At 38.1% G+C, this 17,508-nt stretch overlaps 1 protein-coding gene across 2 annotated transcripts in view; it reads left to right on the forward strand.

Moving 5' to 3' along the window:
* Nucleotides 1–17,508, forward strand: part of NELL2 (neural EGFL like 2) — a 133,572-nt gene that overhangs the window by 46,889 nt on the left and 69,175 nt on the right. For both annotated transcript variants that reach the window (XM_053978297.1, XM_053978298.1), the window contains exons 10-12: nucleotides 6,923–7,014; nucleotides 9,722–9,824; nucleotides 12,761–12,889. In XM_053978297.1, coding sequence (XP_053834272.1) covers nucleotides 6,923–7,014; nucleotides 9,722–9,824; nucleotides 12,761–12,889 — 324 coding nt within the window. The remainder of the gene's footprint in view (nucleotides 1–6,922; nucleotides 7,015–9,721; nucleotides 9,825–12,760; nucleotides 12,890–17,508) is intronic.

The following is a 17,508-nucleotide window of genomic DNA, read 5'->3' on the forward strand; positions in this document are numbered from 1 at the left end:
GCAAGCTGTTGGTCAAAATCCTCCATTACTGTTGGAGGTAGCTGTAAATTTTTGGAGCAGAAGCTGTGTGAAACCTTTGACTTGGGAGCATGGAAACATCACTTTAAAGTTTTTTTTCACCCTAATAAATGCCAGCTTTACTATATGGTGGTGGAGCTTGTAGTTTTGTAGTTTGCATAGGATCTTTTTAATACTGTCAAATGAAACTGTCAAAATCTGGGAAAATGCTGCTGCTCAGAGGCACTTGCCTTTTACTGAACATGTTCACATGATTTGTGTCCACAAAGCTGCAGAAATCTGCCATCTCAGTACTCATATGCAAAAATGAGTCTTTTAAAATTATGCATAATTGGTGCACTCTTTTTTTCATGGTGAATCTGGACAAAATACCCTAATGAATAAAATACATTATTTTATTTCCCCTCTGCCACCTGTTGGAAGTATCTGGGAAGCACCTTGTAAGCACAGCTGCAGGAGTCGGTGCATCTTCCCATCCATGTCATGTCCATGGATGATTTTAACTTACAGCAAAGGAGAACAAAAGCCTCTTTTTATGTAGTAAATCAATGCTGATTGGTGATACCTGTTTAGCTCTCATAGATTTCAAAATACTGACTCAAAAGTGTGCAAGTCTTTAGCAGTTTTTCATTAATTTCATAAATTCTCAATACTTCATCTGAATTAGTTAATTTAATTTCATCTTGCATGTGAACGCCTGTGACTTGAGGCATTCTGATGGGTTTATGGGTGAATTTAAGCATGTCTTGAAGTATAAGGTGCTCTAGGAAGGCATCTGGTTTTCTAAACTCTGCTGTTTTTCTCTTAACAAAGTTTTCAGAAAAGTATCTTTTACAACTAGCCCAGCAGTCCAGCAGAGAAAAGGTGGAACAAAGTACAAATTTCCCTGTCAGCATTTGATAAAATATCTATTAGCACCTTCACTAAATATAGCTCCATCACTTGTGTTGTGGATAGCTGACATAAGGAATCTATTAGATAATGTCTAACTCCATCTTTATGGGGATTAAACAGGCCTGTAATATTTGCTTTGGAGTTATTTTGGTCTGTCACACTGTTGTGCTATTTATAAACCTTTAGTATAATTGTAATACATTTGTCATTTAATTAATATTAACCTCAGTTGCTTTTCCTCTCTTGATGCTCTCTAAGGCTTTAGTCTAAGGTGTTTGATTTTATAGTTTGACGCTTTGCTGTGAAAGTTGTTTGGGTATTGGATTGTCAACATAGTGAATTTGTCATAAAATGGGTGGGCATTTTGTTCACATTAGGCATGCCTAAGTTTTTTAAATACTATGTATATAGTCCAAAATACTCCTGTTCTCTTTAACAACCAGAATATGATCCATTGCACTAAAGCCAAAGTTTTGCATGTCATTCAGTAGAACTGTTTTAGCTGCTCTGTTTTACCAAGCTAAAGTTGCAGTGTGAATAGCAATAATGCTCTTTTTAAGGGAAGCTGTCATCAAACATATTGTCCAGATTGGATCTCCGCTTACCAAGAGATGTCTCCATTTGTGCAATTAGTGTTCATTGGCTTTGATTGGCTGCAGCCTCTTTCCCAGATTCCCCTGTCTGGCAGCCTACTTTAAAAGTTTTACTCATCTGTTAGGTCTATTTGCCTCAGCTGAACTGCTGTCAATAGAGTTTTTAGTCCTGTTTTCACTGCTTTTTCAGAGCTCAGATTGCCTGTTTAGTCTTTAAGGATGACTCAAGGAGTCTGTGATGAATTCTATAGAGGACTTCTCAACAACACCACATAGGATAGATGAATTATGTTATTTCCTGGTAGCAGTTGATAGAAATATAGGAGATATGAGAGCTGGGGGAAGGAATTCAGGATTTCACATTGACTCCTTGCCACTGTGACTAAACAGCCTGTTAGTGTTGTTGGAGGTGTCTCACACTGTAGATACTCTTGAGTGATTTTAAGACTGGTATAGAAAAATGACTTTGTGTTTTAAATGTAATAGAAACATTTAGCTTTTCCAGCTAATAAGAAGTAAGACACAAATATTAATCAGTTCCTTGTCATGATAAAATTTCACATGCATTTTTATTTTTTCAGCTGAGGAAGCAGAAGCAGATATATGCAGCTTTTCAGCAGTGATTGACTGTAAAAATTTGCAATATATTTTTCAGCTTGAAATTTGGAATAATTTTGAGTTGTTGAGGGAGATGGCATGAAATGAAGTAAGTCTGCAACATCACTGACTGCAGCAACGGAGGAGTTTGTGCTTTCCAGAACATGAGCAAAGAAGAAATAATGCCCAAATCCCAAAGATAAATGAGAAAGGAGTGAGAGCCATGCCTAGTAATGATGTGGCTGTCGAGAGAAAGAAATTCAGGGAAGGTAGTGATTATCTCTGTACTTCTAAGGATAGAGCCACCCTGTGCTATGTAAGCTTGCAAAGTAGGATTAGTGGGACTTACACAATGCCTAGGCCTTCGTCTCTGAACGGTAGAAAATACAATCAAAGGAAGAGGTAGGAAAACTAAATGAATGAGACAGGTTTGGGGGTTTTTCTGTGTGAAATAATTTTGGGTGTGTTTCCTCCCTGCCAACCAAGCAACATAAGTGAACAAAGAATGAAGCAACATAGACTTAATTACCAGTTTTTAGGTTGTCCATTCATAATTACGGACAAATTTCACAAAACTGCAAGTTCTATCTGCCACTCATTGGGCAGTTGTGAATACAAGAAATTAAAGTGGCTTGAGGAGTTGACTAATGTGCTAACCTTTCTGCTTTCCCTTGGTGATAAGTCTGAATCCAAACTAGCTGAGATAACACAGGGAAGTGTATATGCATTCCTCAGGGGAAGCTGTGCACAATGTAGACAGTGAAGGTGATAAATGCAGAAATGAGAAAATGTACTACTTGATATTCTGAGAACTCAAGTGAATGGACGGTAGGAGTTCGCTGGGTCATGGATTTTGCATGGACATTTAAAATAATACAAAAGGAAAGTGTCATTTGCAGGCCAGTGGGAGGAAGAATGGATTGTGGAAGAGAAGGGATGGTTTAACAAACTGCTGATAATTCATTGAACAAACACATCAGCAAGTGGGCTCCTGAAAGATTCCTTTTGCTGGAAGAGCATGGAGAAGATTCCATGTCATCACAATGTGTTAAATAATACAAAAGGATAGTTGCATTATTAATACAGCTGTGTAAATATAAGCAGAGTTGCTAATAATTTTTTAGATCCTGTACAGAGATGCTTACCAGTGTAATCTTTGATCACTTTCTGCATACAAATAGATCAAGAGTAGTCAAACTTCTAACCAGGTTTTGTAGGCTTCCTGTTTCATCTTCTTAGAAACCTCTGCTTTGAACAATATATATTATTTTTAGGTACTGGGGGAATGTGGAAATTTGATGGCAAGAGGAAATGGTTGGTGTAATTCAGCTGTAGATGAAATCCTACCTAGGCAATAACTATCAAGATCTGGAACAGCTAATCATCAGGTAATGTCTTGACTGTGACTCAGTCTATTGAATGAAAGGATTTAGGAAGATGAAGGATGATATGCTTCCCCAGAGAGATACGAATCACAAATTAATCAGAGTACCCTGGGAAGCATCTAGCCAAGCAGAAATTAAATCTTCACCGGACTTTTCCATTCACAGTACTAGTCCAGATGTTCATGTTGTTGAAACATCTTTATTTCTGAAGGAAAATAAAGACAGGGGATCACCAGCATCAGGGGATGTTTACTGGTTGTGACAGTTGCTGTCAGGAGGCAAAAGGAACATTCTGTTCCACACTACGTGGGGTGTGGGTGCCAATGTCTTAGGATGAAAGGGGTGCAGAAAAAAGTTAGTAGATTTGTCTTTCTAGAAATCTCTCCATGTGTGCTTAATACTCACCTAACCAGACAATCTTAAAGTTTTTAGAAGCCTCCAGGTAGCCTGATGCAAATCTGCCCTTTACTGTTTGTCAGAATGCCTCCTCAGTGAGCAGTGGAAGAGTGGGCTGGCTAGAGAGTGGAAAAAAGAGGTATTTATGGCATCACTGGGAGAAGAAAAGACAGTATGCACTGGCAATCACTACCATCACTAAACCCACTGGTGTCTGTCATGATAAGTAAACATGGAGTCACGGTTTTAAAAAGGAATACCCCTTTTGAATGTTCTCAGTGAGAGCAGCAGTCCATAAGAAGACATGCTTAAGCTTGTGCTTAGATTATTCAGCTTAACAGGTTTTCAATTCAGTTTCAATTAATTCTTTTTAATTGGGCATTTATTGTTTGTCGGGTTTTCTCTCTTTTATCAAACATAGTTTGGTCATTCTATATAGACAGGTCCCTGATAACCTGGAGACATTATAGCCTTACTAGCAAAGCCACAGCAAAATGCTTGGATTGTTTTTTTAGGGGAGTTCAATGGATGAGATACCATTTTCTTAGCTGCATGGTGGCCAAGTGTTGTGATTGTAGAGGTGGGCATGTGAGCTCTGCTTGAAATTTCTGGCAACCACATAGACTGGAATCATGCACTCTGCTGCCGTTTTCTAAACTTTGAGAAACAATCCTTGGGTGCGTGAAGATACATGGGAAAGGGCCAAGGCCCATCTGCACAGAGCCATCTCTCACAGACTCAGAATTTCTAAATGTTTGTTTCCAAGACTTTATGGAGAAGAGCTGATTTTCTTGTTGAAAGCAAGTGTTTGTGATACTGTGTCACTGCATTAGAATGGTTTCATATGCAAAGACTTCCAAAGCCCGTTGGTGAAATAAAAAAAATAGATTTATGATTTCACACTAGGCTGGATGTCTCCTTTTGATGGTTCTTCTGTGTATGTTGTTTTCTATGTCTCTTTGAAGAATCAGGTTTGTTGCCATTAATAAGGAGACTGGATTCAGTGGACTACGCTTTGAGGTAGTTTGTTGTTTTACTTTTTTTTTTTTTTTAAGGTGCCTGGGTTATCTCACTCATATGTTCAGAGTATTTTGGCTTCAGGAGCATATTTTCTTCTAAGATAGAATGACAGTAATTTTGATGTCTTCTGCCTTTTCTGTGAACAGTCATAGTCTGCCTGTTGTGAACATGAGGATGTGTTAAGTTCATTGCCATTGTGTGATCCTCAGGCAATGCTGTACTGTATTTTTTCCTGTCACATGTAGTTGTTCTTAGAAAATGAAATGTATGGGGCAAGGGAAAGGGCTTAAAATTTGAATATTTCAGTTTAGTGTCATGGCCTGTAATGCACAGGAGGTGATATATATTACTGGGTGATTGTCTTGTCTTGCCTAGATTCAAGATCTGCTAGTTCATGGTAAAGATTTATGTAGAATTATTTCATATATTTCCTTCTAGAAGAGCTTGTTTTGGGGAAAGGAAAGAGACACAGTATTGAGCTTTTATGATTCTTTGTGAGTCACACACCCTGCATGTAGTGGGTTGACCCTGGCTGGCCTCCAGGCAACCCCTCAGAGCCACTCTCTCACTCCCCTCCACAGCTGTATAGGGAAGAAAAAATGTAACAAAGGGTTAGTAAGTTGAGATAAGGACTGGGAGAGCACTTTGGATGCTTATATCACATGAGATTATTTACATTTTATAACATAATTATAACAAATATTTTTGAATTTCAAAACCCCATTTTTGTTGCTATACCCATCACTTATTTTTCATCATCAGTTCCAAAACTGTACTTTTTACATGCTGATGAAGTAATAAGAAAGAGCTGCAGGTTAAAAAAGAAAAGTAGATCTGAAAATAAAAGGAATAATACTAATTAATATAGGTCATTCCTAGTAAAGTAAAGAATAAATTAAACAAAAAGTCTTGTACTTTTAGATATTTTTAAATTGTCTACAAATTGCAGTCTATTTAAATAGAATAGATAAATGTCTCTGTGAAAGTATAATTGATTTGCATCTCCAAATCAATAGTTAGCAAATTAGACATCTAACATGTAATCTGGAACTTGAAAGTTGTAACCTACTCCTGTTATTTCATGATTATGCTTACTTAATGAGCCTTGACTGTGTCCTAAGCAACAGAGACAGACATCTGATTTTCTGTACCTAGCAGTTACGTTACTCAGCCTTTATACTTTGCATAATGTAATTGCAGTAATGGACCCATTAAAAAAAAAAAAGGCAAGATGTTTTTCTGTGAAAATGTTTTATGTAAGTCTTAAATACTGAATAGGAGTTTTTGTGAGCAATCCAGGATGAGCTGTGTCAGCATGCAGTTGTAAAACCTGGTGCTGCTGGGGTGCAGGAATGGCACCAAGGCCAAAGCCTGACAAACACTAACCCTGGTGACATCCATCTGTCATTTGATCATTGGAGACTTGATCATATTTTTATTGGGGGATAAAAAAAAGACAATCACGAGAAGTCAGTTACTGTACAAAAACGAACTGGGATAATCAAGATACAAATCCGTAATGTTTAAATAACTGTGTGGGGTGGTGAAACATCAAAGGACTGTGATAACAAATAAACATGTGGCTTCAGTGATCACCCTTCATCATGCAACATTCCTCTTCAAGAAACTAATTATGTATTAATGCCACTGGCTCTGCTCTTGCAGCTCCATTTTCCTGTGCACCTGTGAGCTGTGTTGCAGGCAGTCACCTTTCTTGGTGTCACCTGAGAGACGTCTCTTCTACCATCACAGTAGCTATCTGTACTCCGTATTGTTTCAACATCCTTCACCTTTCCACTTAAGTGTACTCTGTGGTGTTTTTTTCTCCTCTAATTTTTTTGCTTATGATATCCAAGAGTCCTGTAGATAGGTTTAGAATATTCTTGCAGCCAAATCAATCTTTTCATTTTGAAATGCAGTTCTCTTTAAGAAAATGTATCAATTCTATAAGCAGTGTGTCAACACATTTATACCAAATCATTGTGTTGTTTTGTTTTGTTTTGTTTTTTCCCTCTGAAGTGGTGTGTGTATTTGAAGGCAGAAGCTACTTTGAAGGACAAAGAGAAACTGTGTACTCAAGCTCAGGGGACTGTGTTCTTTTTGAGTGCAAGGTAAGAATACTCTTGATGGAATAAAAATTCTTGCATGTTAGAAATATCAAAGTCATGCTTTTGAAAAATAGATAGGTGTACCTCAGGAAGTGACAGAAAAGACATCTAATAGGTCCTGTGTTTATGTTGAGTTCCACATCAAATTTTTGCAAATAAATTTACTTTGCATAGCTACAAGCTTTGATGATACAGCTTGACAACCAAGCAGCATTCTTTCTTCCCTAAGTATCGTCCCCACCATCCGTAATGAAACATCAGCAGATCACCTTATGTTTCCATCTGCAGTGTTATTGTTCAAAATTATGTGCTCAGGTCTAAGAGATACACAAATGTGATGGGGGCATATTTTGAAATTCAGGATCATTCTTAGAGGAAAAGCTAGAGGGAAAAGAAGAAAAAGAGCTGGTACACCAGGTATCTGGTATTTCTAGTGATGGAAATGCGGTAGGCTTGGGGTTTTTATTTGTAAACACAATATACCTGAAGCTGAGTCAGTCTTGCCCTTCTGCATGAATAGAGCTGCTCTTCAGGGCAGAAATATACTTTAAGGGCAAAATATACCCCAGGGACTGCTGTGGGTTAAGAATTACACTAACTGCTGCAATGAGTTGTGTGTTGTCTCTCCAGGGGAGGGATGGAGAAAAATCCTTTCTGGTTAGAAAGCTGCAGGCTGTGGGCTGGAGTTGAAAACCTGAACACACATTTCTCAGCAGAGAAAAAGAGGCAAGCAGCTCATCTCCCTTCTCGCCATGCAGCTATCCATCAGACTAGTTTCTGGAAATCTCGAACATTTTCATACAGTTGTCAAAAAGCATGTTTTACAAAGAATAACTGGGAATTCTTGTCTAACTGCTGTTGATTTTAATCTCTATGAGCTTAATTGCTGCAATAGGCCTTTGAAACCCTTTTTGAGAATGGCAAGGAGACGCTAACCAGAAATAATTCTGGATTCAACTGTAGGTTTTTTAGGGCTATGAACTTGTATTTTCAACATGGCACCCAGGACATGAATTCTATGATTAGTTAATGGATATAATTAACAATGATCAAAAGTTATGTGATGTTGCCTTGTGTTCCTTGCAGCTGGCAATTGTGATACTGTATGAAAAAAAAAATGCTTCTGTTGTCTGTGTTTTGTTGTCTTTCTGATAGGCTGCCTCACTGTCTTGGTAGAAATAATAAGCAGCAACTTTGGCTGATAGAAATGTTGCTTTTTCAAGGACTGAAGTACACAGAATTTCTGCTGAACAGCCTTGTGAATGATAATTCAGAGCACAAAATTTGTAAACTTTGTTGGTCACTTAGGAATTCATGGATGGGCATTATTTTATTACTACCAGAGTTCTCATAAAAGGATATAATTAATGACTTCAAGTCAAGAGGTATTAATAGGAATGGCACAGGTACTGGTTTCATGCTTGAAGGATTATAATGATGTTATCAAGGCAATGTATGGAACTTTTTCATTTTGTCTGGATGTAATTAAAAACGTCATGTTTTGTTTTGGTTGCTGCAGTTGTGCATGCTATAGTCATGCACTTCTCTATTTGAATATTATAAATAAGTGAATGAAAAATTATCTTCCAAATTAGAATTTATAAAAGATTAAAATGAAATCCAGACTACCTTAATTGATGTTATTTTTATCAAAGGTTAATTTAGCTTATGGGATTGCTGGGTTTTGTTTGTTCTGGTGTACAGCACATCTCTCTCTAGTTTGCTTTATTGTATTATAAGATTAAGACTGATTTCTCTGTCAAGATTGTTTAAGGTAAAGTTTGAGGAGTAATTTTGATATTGGCCATTGTGTGCATGTTCATCTTTATATTTCATGCTTAAAGAGGATTTCAAAATAAATGCTAGACCAATAATAATAATAGTACACATATACATAAAATTGCATATGCATTATTTTAGATGTTTTTCTTGCATGCAGAAATACAGGTCCTGAGTTAATTGAAGTCTTATTTTAACCACATCACTTACTTTATGTCAGATGTCTCTGAGGAACATGTTTGGTTTGTTTTCTTTCTTTGCCCTATCATGACTAGAGCACTGCAAGACATATTATTTATGGCCCAAGGGAACCTGAAGGTGGTACACTCATGGTAGCCAGGTTGCTAAGGCAAGCATTTTGTGTGGCCATACTGCAGCAATTTCATGTCACCTGCACTGAGTGCCTGAAGATCCTTAGACACCATCTTGTGGTGTTGTACACTTCCAGATGCCTGACGAAAACATCTCTTTCCTAACAGGGACTCGGTGCCAGTTTCTTTCAGTGTTACTGCCACTGAAAGCAGTGAGATCAGAGATGCTGAAGTTTGATTTTACTTGCTGTATATATGACAAGCTTCTTTAGAATATTCATTATGGGGACCTTTGACTCTGGAATCCGCTGCCTCAGTTTTTGAGAAATAATTGTAACTCTTACAGGCATAATGCTAAGAGAAACTTCAGAGGCAAGTTACTTGACAGCTAGGATAAGAGAAGAATGAGAGTTGTTGCCACACTTCTGCTTGCTTGAAAAGGTTTGAGTGTAGCAGAGTTCCTGATGCTTTTATTGTTCTATGTCATCCTCTCAAATGGTTTTTGAAGGCACCTGGAGTTTGGCCTAGGCATGGGTTTGTGTACATTATAATACTGAAACTCCACTAAAGTTATAACTTCCCTTATTTCACAGTATTAATCAATTGCCTCAATTTAACAGGACCACAAAATGCAGCGAATTCCAAAAGACAGCTGTCCAGCTTTGAGCTGCCCAGAATCTCAACAGATCCCCTTATCTCACAGTTGCTGCAAAGTCTGTAAAGGTAAGGTAATAGCAGGATATATATAAGCTCAGTGTAATTTTTCATTCTTATAGATTACAAATAGACTTTTTTTTTTCTGATAATTTTGAATAAGACACTTCTGTGCATGATGATCACTGTAGATCTTGGGAAGCTGAATAGGTAACAACTGCACTGTGACATCTGAAAATTGTTTGTAAAACGTTTAGTAATGTAAATTCTGTGAAACAAGTTTTTGTATTTTATTTCAGCCAAAAATGGGTGGAGAGTCCAAGAAATCATCTATATAATTAGTGATTTTTCTACGTTTCACCCACTCCAGTGTCCAAATTAAATAGTCCAGAGAAATATTCATGTTTGCCAGCATCTTTCTGGGGTGCTTTGAGATATCTCTTTCAGAGAACTGTTTGTGCTATGCAGTTCAAGTACTTGGGTAACTTGTTCACCTCTCCGGGGTTGTAGTCTACATCTATAAGCAGAAACTTTGGGAAACATTTTTGTATGCTGTGCACCTTTTCATGGTACACCCAGTCTGATCCTTACCAAAGGAGAGAGATCTAGGAAGTGCTCTGAGTCCTCGGCCCACCCTTTTGATCTGGTCTAACGCCAGTATCTTCAAAGCATTTGCATCTTCAAGTGGCTACATCTGTTTCCTCTATAGCTAAATAAGATAAATTGATACCTGGCATGAAGGGACGTGTTAGGCTCTTGGACTGATTTTAGGTATACATTAGCGAAGATTGCAGCTATGGCTATTTCTGTGCTACTCAGCACAAACATGAAGGATATGATTAATGACATCAAGCAGAGGGATAAGAAAGTAGAAGAAAAGAACTTAAGAGAAGACAGGTCTTCAAGTCTATCACAGTCCAAAAGAATTTCTTAATGATAATTTTCTATAAAATCTTCAGTAGCTTAGAGAAAAGGAGTCTATGTTTCCTGTGTTTGATATAGTTAGAAAATTTTAATATATGTCAGTTGAGTGCTTTCTGAATGTTTTCAATCCTCACTGAACTATGCTAGCTTGGCTTCTCATGAGGTGAGGAGCTTATTCTTTAAACAAGCTGCTGTAGGCTATTATTCAGCAGCATGTATTTTGTCTGTTAATACAGCTGCTGTATGAATGATGAGAATCTTAATAATAATCAGTACGAAAGCCCTCACGCTTTCTGGGTGACATGTATCTTCCTAGTTAATGTCAAAAATCTGATACAATCGAATACAGGCCAGGAAATCCAGAAATGAGCCTCTTGCTTTTCCATGAACTCAGGATTCAATGAGGAGGGCAGCAAAAAGGCAAAGAGTAGATGTTGACATGGCCAGAGGTTGCTCCTGATGCACACACTTCTGCTGTCATCAAGGAGTATTGGAGACGCTCTTGTACAGTTAAAGTGTAGAATATTTTGCTCCTTAATGTCCTATGTTAGATGCCATCACTATGGTAGCTGTGGTGAATGATGATGTCTGAATAACATTACCTAAGCATATCTTTAGGCAAGAGAAACAACCCACAACAGGAGGAAGAAAAGCATTAGCCTGTCATATCACAATAGGTCTGTGATGTTTCTATGATAACCATGTCACTGGGTCTCAGTACTAAAACATTTTGTCTCCATGGGATCTTCTGCTTCCTTTTCTTCTTTTGCTTCATTCCTGTTGCTTCACACTGTTCCTGAGTGCAAAAGACTTCCTTGACCTGACCTCCAAGCATCTCTGCTGCCACTGTCCTGCTTGGGTTCCTTTTTTAACTAAGCTTCTGTGAGGTTAGGGTTAGAAGCTCTTTCACAGCAAAATATGAAGCAGAAACCAGGTGGAATGATAAAACTAATATTTTTTACTGCCAAAAAATACTTATTTTTTGCTATTTTGCAAGAGGCTCATGTTGCAGCCTGATGCCAACTTGCTTTCTGGAGCTGTTGCTGTTGCTGTCCCCTGAGCCTAGCCTACATTCCCAAGGTCTCCTGTTTTGAGAGAATAAAGTAGTTATTGGAAAACACTACTGCTGCTTGATCAATTAATGCTTTAGTGAAAGAAGGAAACTTGAAACAAATAAAATTAATGAGAAAACAGGAAAGGAGACAAGCTCCACCCCTTTATATAAAGATCTGGAAACTGTAGAAGCTTCAAGTCAGTTTCTAGAACCAGCTAATGTTATTCAACAACATTAAATCATTAAATTTCATGAGAGCAAAACAGAAGAAATTTTAAAAGAAACCTACTGAGTTGAAAGGTTCAATCTAAATTTTCCAGCCTGGAAAAGAACTTCATAGTCTTAAAAATTAAGGTACAATGTAAAATGGCCACACTCAGGAAAAATGCAAAAGAAAAAATAAGAAAATGGGAAATAGGGATGGCAAACAGGTGAGATTTAAAAAATAAAATTCTCTGTAATGGAAAGAATGATGTAATAAGGGAAGAGTATTCAGTTAGTGGAGGAAGGGAAGAGATAAGGGGAGAGTAAAGCAAAATAAGTCAATGTTAATAAAAGACTTTTGGTTAAATATAGAAGGATTTTATAAATACACCTGGGAACTAAAAGTGCTAAAAGTAATATCACTAGCTGAGTGTCTAAGCTGTTAAGCTCTTTTATAAATATGCAAACAAACAACAAAAAAAAAAGAAAATGACAAGAACTATATCATTAAGACATGTCCTGTAAAAGTAATTAACAATGACAAGGAGACAGTAAGGGGATTTAAGCAAGCCTCCTATCCAGCTGCTTCAGATCAGTGCTATAACCTGAAATTGAATTGAAGACCTAGAGACAGTCTGTTCTGGTGGCCTTTACTACTCCTCTCATCCATTTCATGCTTGGTACAATTTATTTTTCTGTATCTCACAGACAATAGAAAGGTATTCTTTGACCCAACTGAGAAAAAGCTAGGACTGTCTTTGACAGGTATGTTTTGTAATTCCTGGATTCTTTTTAACCCTCAATCATGCTTGTTTCTGTACAGGCCATGACTTTTGCACTGAAGGACATAACTGTATGGAGCATTCTGTGTGCCGAAACCTAGAGGACAGAGCTGTCTGTAGCTGCCGAGATGGCTTCCGAGCCCTTCGAGAGGACAATGCTTACTGTGAAGGTGATACCTTGTGCACAGGCTTAGCACTTCTGTATAAATTACTGTGGGATGAGTCTATTGATTCAAACGCTGTCAAAGGGATACACATATTTAATACAATTAATTAGATGTTGATCAACTAAAATAATCTCTTCAATTAAGTTCTTTAAAAGAAAAAAAAAAATCTGATCAGCATGGAGGTGACCAGTTAATATGGCTGAGGTCTTGAATTAGAAACATGCTTCCATGCGAAAATTTTCATTTTTTTTCCCATGGTATTCAGTTATCTAGGCAATCTAAATTCAACCATTTGAAAAATATATTAGTGTAACATTCTGTTTCTGTTTTCACTGCTGTGTGTTCCTATTTTCTCTCCTCAGGAAGTAAGAAATGCTACATATGACGTTCTAGTATTGTTAATCACACTGAGTAAAGATTCACAGTTTGAGTTGCTCTATTGGTATCAGGGAGCAACAAGCTACTTAATCTGTACAATCTAGCATCATCAGGTGAAAGGAACCCATCCCCACTCCAGCAGTGAAAGCCAAAGCCCTCTGCACAGTCTCCCAGTGTTGGTGCTCACTGTTGCTCTGCCTCATGAAAACCCTGATTCTGTAAATACATAATACCAGTGTGCTGTCAAGCCATTCTCACCATAAAGCTTAAGTGTTGGCAGCAGAATGGGCTTTGCCTAGTAAGCAGTTCTGTTCAGATTAAATTGAAAGTCAAGCATCTGTGAGGAGATGTAGTTTAAGGTACTCTGCCATCCCACCTAATACCTGCATTATTCTCTGGTGATGTACAAAAAATGGGATAAATTGAGGCCTTTTAAGATTGTTCCTTTGGCTGAACTCTGCCAAAGTTAATGCTTGCAGCTTGCTTGAGTTAGTAGCTGCATTAACGTCAGTGGGAATGCTCATTTGTAGATTTACATTTGAGAATTTGTGGCTGTTTTTGGGAAAAGAGCATATAATTAATTCAGCTTTATATACATCTCTACTTAATTTTTATGGTAAGCCTTCTGATGTAAGCTGGTTTCGAGAAGCAGAACTAAAATTCTTCCAGAGACAAATCCCTTGCCTCCCATCATGTTCCGAGGTATCTGACATCAGGACCTGCTGTGTAACTTGTAGCATCAACTGCTTTTTATCCCATAGTCCCTGGAGACTGCTGTGGCTTAGGCTGTGGATCTGTGTTCCTGGGAACTCATCAGCCATTCCCTATTTTAGGGAGTCACTGAAGCAATGGAGTTATAGTGAATTTAGGGGCTTTATGAAGTTTTTTCCTGCAGCTCTATTGTCACTCTGCCAAATGAAAACAAAAAAACAAATTACACTTTCCTGGTGATCTCCGTGTCTCTCACATTAGAGTCTGTTGCTTTGTGTGTAACTTGCCAGGCATGCCATAAGCAAAACAAAACAAAATAAACTTTTTTATCAGCATTGAGGGTGAAATGTTTGATGAGGACACAGTAGATTATCATATGTGAGGCTGATGCATTCTTATTATAAGAGGATTTACCACTTTGTGCAGTACCTGATTTCAATATGATGATCTTTTGAGACGATTTCTTGGCCCAGTTGTTTCTGTATGGGCAAATGACGTAGGTTTTGGTGGTAATCATGAATCTGCTTAACTTCTTTCAGAGAACATGCATAAGTGATAAAAGATTGGGACATGTTATTTACATAAAAATAATAGTTTTTCTTACTACATTTATTGACATTAAATTGTAACTTTAAAATGTTCCTGATCCAAGAACACTTGCCCATGTTGAAGGTAATGGGAGTAAGTTACACTAGGAAGATGTGCCCACATAAGCAAAGCTCAGGAGGCTGGGTCACTTCCCAAGAGGCTCTCCCTGCCAGAGGTGAAGCTCCTCAACATGCATACTACCCTGGCTTTGCTTCTGGTTCCGTGCTGTAGCTATGGTGTTGGCACCACACTTGAGCTATGCACAGTTGGTACATGGGTGCAGGCTGCCCTTGACTGTCCATCCGTGACTGACTGAGGTCATGTGCTGGAAAGATGGGAAATAAGGCTACAAATTAAAACTTCAGGATTGTTTTTGTGGAAGCAACAGGGGACTGAAATACCCGTTTCTTCAGAGTTGTGCTTTTATTACTGTATCCCTTTTTCAGTTCAAATGTCTCTTTGAGCAGAGGATTTTATTTCTGGAAAGAGACTCTTACTTTATATACTGAACTAACAAACAGCAAAAGGCACAATGGCAGTAGTGTAACACCAAGTCTCTTCAGAGTCTTGTGCCTCATCTTGAAAGGCTGAAATGGTCCCAACCTCCCTTTCTCAGTGGATACCCTTTCTTCGCTCTGCTATTATTCGGTCTTTAATTGCAAGCAGTGCCAGGTATAGAAATATCAAGTTAACACAAAACCTTTCTGAGAAGGCTTTTTGTAATGTGTCCTAGTTTAGGGCAAAATCTGGGAGAGGACCTCTGGAAGGAGCCCCCAGAAAGCAAACCCCCCACGGCCCCTCCCCCACTTCCTTCGGGAAGGATTTCCTCAGAGAGAAATGGAAAAAACCTGTTTATTTAACAAGCAAAAACACTCCCCAATACAAAAAAAACCAAAACAAAACAAAACAAAAACAAAAACAAAAAAAAAACCAAAAAAACAAACAAACAAAAAAAAACCAAAAAAACAACACCAGATGACAAAACCCTTTCACCGTTCTGAAGAGATGACAAATTCAGAAAGTCTCTCCTGGGAGTGGTCGCCCAGCTATCAGTCTCCAGTGCTGGGGATGGCTGCTGCAGGTCACAAAATGCAGACTGTCGGTGTTTCTTGATGTTTCCCAGGTCCAGGTCCAGAGCAGGTTCAGATGATATTCAGGAAAGGGAAAGGGAAGGGAAAAAGAAACAGTCCAGGGTAAAAATTGGACTGCCTAGCTAAACTAACTAGTAAGCAAAAGCAAAAGCAAGCAAGCCAGCAAGCAAGCAAACAAGCCAGCAAGCCAAGCCAGCCAAGCCTCTCCTAGACACAGACCATGGGGGGAGGTGAGCCGGCTGATAACAAGACAAAACAATCCTTCACTTTCAGAGTCAGTCCTGAAGGCACAGAACATAATATCAGGCATAAACAGAACACACGATTTGGTATACAAACACCATACCGTCACCCTAGGACATAATGGCTAGACCCACAGATATGAGAGCTGTTTCTGTGTTTGCACTGCACAAACTTCAAATATACTGCAAAATTGGATGTCATTGGCTCTGTGTTAGAGCCAAGTTTCACTAAATACAATCCCGATTTGTGCTCTAGCACTATCAAAATGGAAAGAATAAACAGAAGTAATGATGCTTCCGTTTGCAGAACTTTTCCTTAGAACAAAAGAAGAACAAAAATAAAAACACTCAAAGCTGGTTTCAATGTGGGTCTGGAAAAGCTGCATACATTTTACCTGAATGATGTAAGAGTTTGGCTTCTGTCCTAGAATGAACCAGTGCTTTTCAGAGCTATGTGATGTCTCTAGATACTTTTATAGTGAATAACTTCCTGTTATATTATAATAATTGTTAATATTTACATCACATTTAGCTCTCCTTCAGAGTACTGTGTAAAGCATTACTTAAAGAATTGGTATTTCTTAATTTACATGCTGGAAGCTTTATTCCAAATACTTTAAAATCTATTTTCTGCCTCAGGCTATTATGCAGTTTGAGATACTTTGTGAGCAGGTTGTGCTTGGATTTATGCTGTGCTGCCCATGATAGGTGCTTTTAATACAGCATCCTACCTAACTAAAACAGGTGTTCTGCTGAAGTGTAATTAGTTTTTCCCAAAGCTGCATCTACAGTACTCTCAAATTGAGGATTACCCTCTGGAATATATTTCAAAGAGTATTCAATACCCACTGCTTTTATGATGGTGGAGTTATGCTGAAAAGGCTTTTCAGGATAAAGGTTGTGACTCTTGGCTACCAAGGTAATCTGATGCATCTAGAGGAGCATATTTCAACTATCGCTCTGCAAAATCTGATTTCAGTTCAGAAGTAGTGCCAAGGATTGCTGATTAAATAGAGAGCAGAGGAAGCTCGAGAAAAAAGACAGGAAAATACAATAATTTTTGTGGAGACCGAGACAGAATATGGCCTGAGAAAATGGTGTTATTTACTTCTTTATCAAGAGGATTTTGCCTGATGCAGAGGCTATTTTACATCACATATCTATCTTGGCTGTGATAGAGTTAAATTTCTTCATAGCAGCCTTTCTGGTGCTGTGGTTTAGGTTTGTGATGTCATTCTCAGCAGTGAAAACAGGAGTACGGTGTGGCTGTTTCTCAGAGATTGGTTGAGCATCAGTCTGCTGGTGGTAGCTGGAGAGTGGTTTCCTTTGAGTCCTTTTTTTCCTAGCTCCCTTCACTTATTTTATGATATCAAAAATGTTTTATTTATATCAACTCATGAGTTTTTTGTCGCTTTCACTCTTTTAGTTAATCCCTCCATTCCACTGAAGGGTTGAGCAAGAAAGGAGCTGATGGGTGCTAAATTGCTGACCAGGGTCAGCCCTCTACATGTCACAAATTTATGTTATGGGTGTGTGGACCATGATGTTTATTTTTTGATATTTGGAAATTCAGTTGTACTATTTAAACAGTATACAATATAGTTAACTTAGA

The sequence above is a fragment of the Vidua macroura genome, chromosome 5, assembly GCF_024509145.1.
Source record: "Vidua macroura isolate BioBank_ID:100142 chromosome 5, ASM2450914v1, whole genome shotgun sequence".
Lineage (NCBI taxonomy): Eukaryota > Metazoa > Chordata > Aves > Passeriformes > Viduidae > Vidua > Vidua macroura.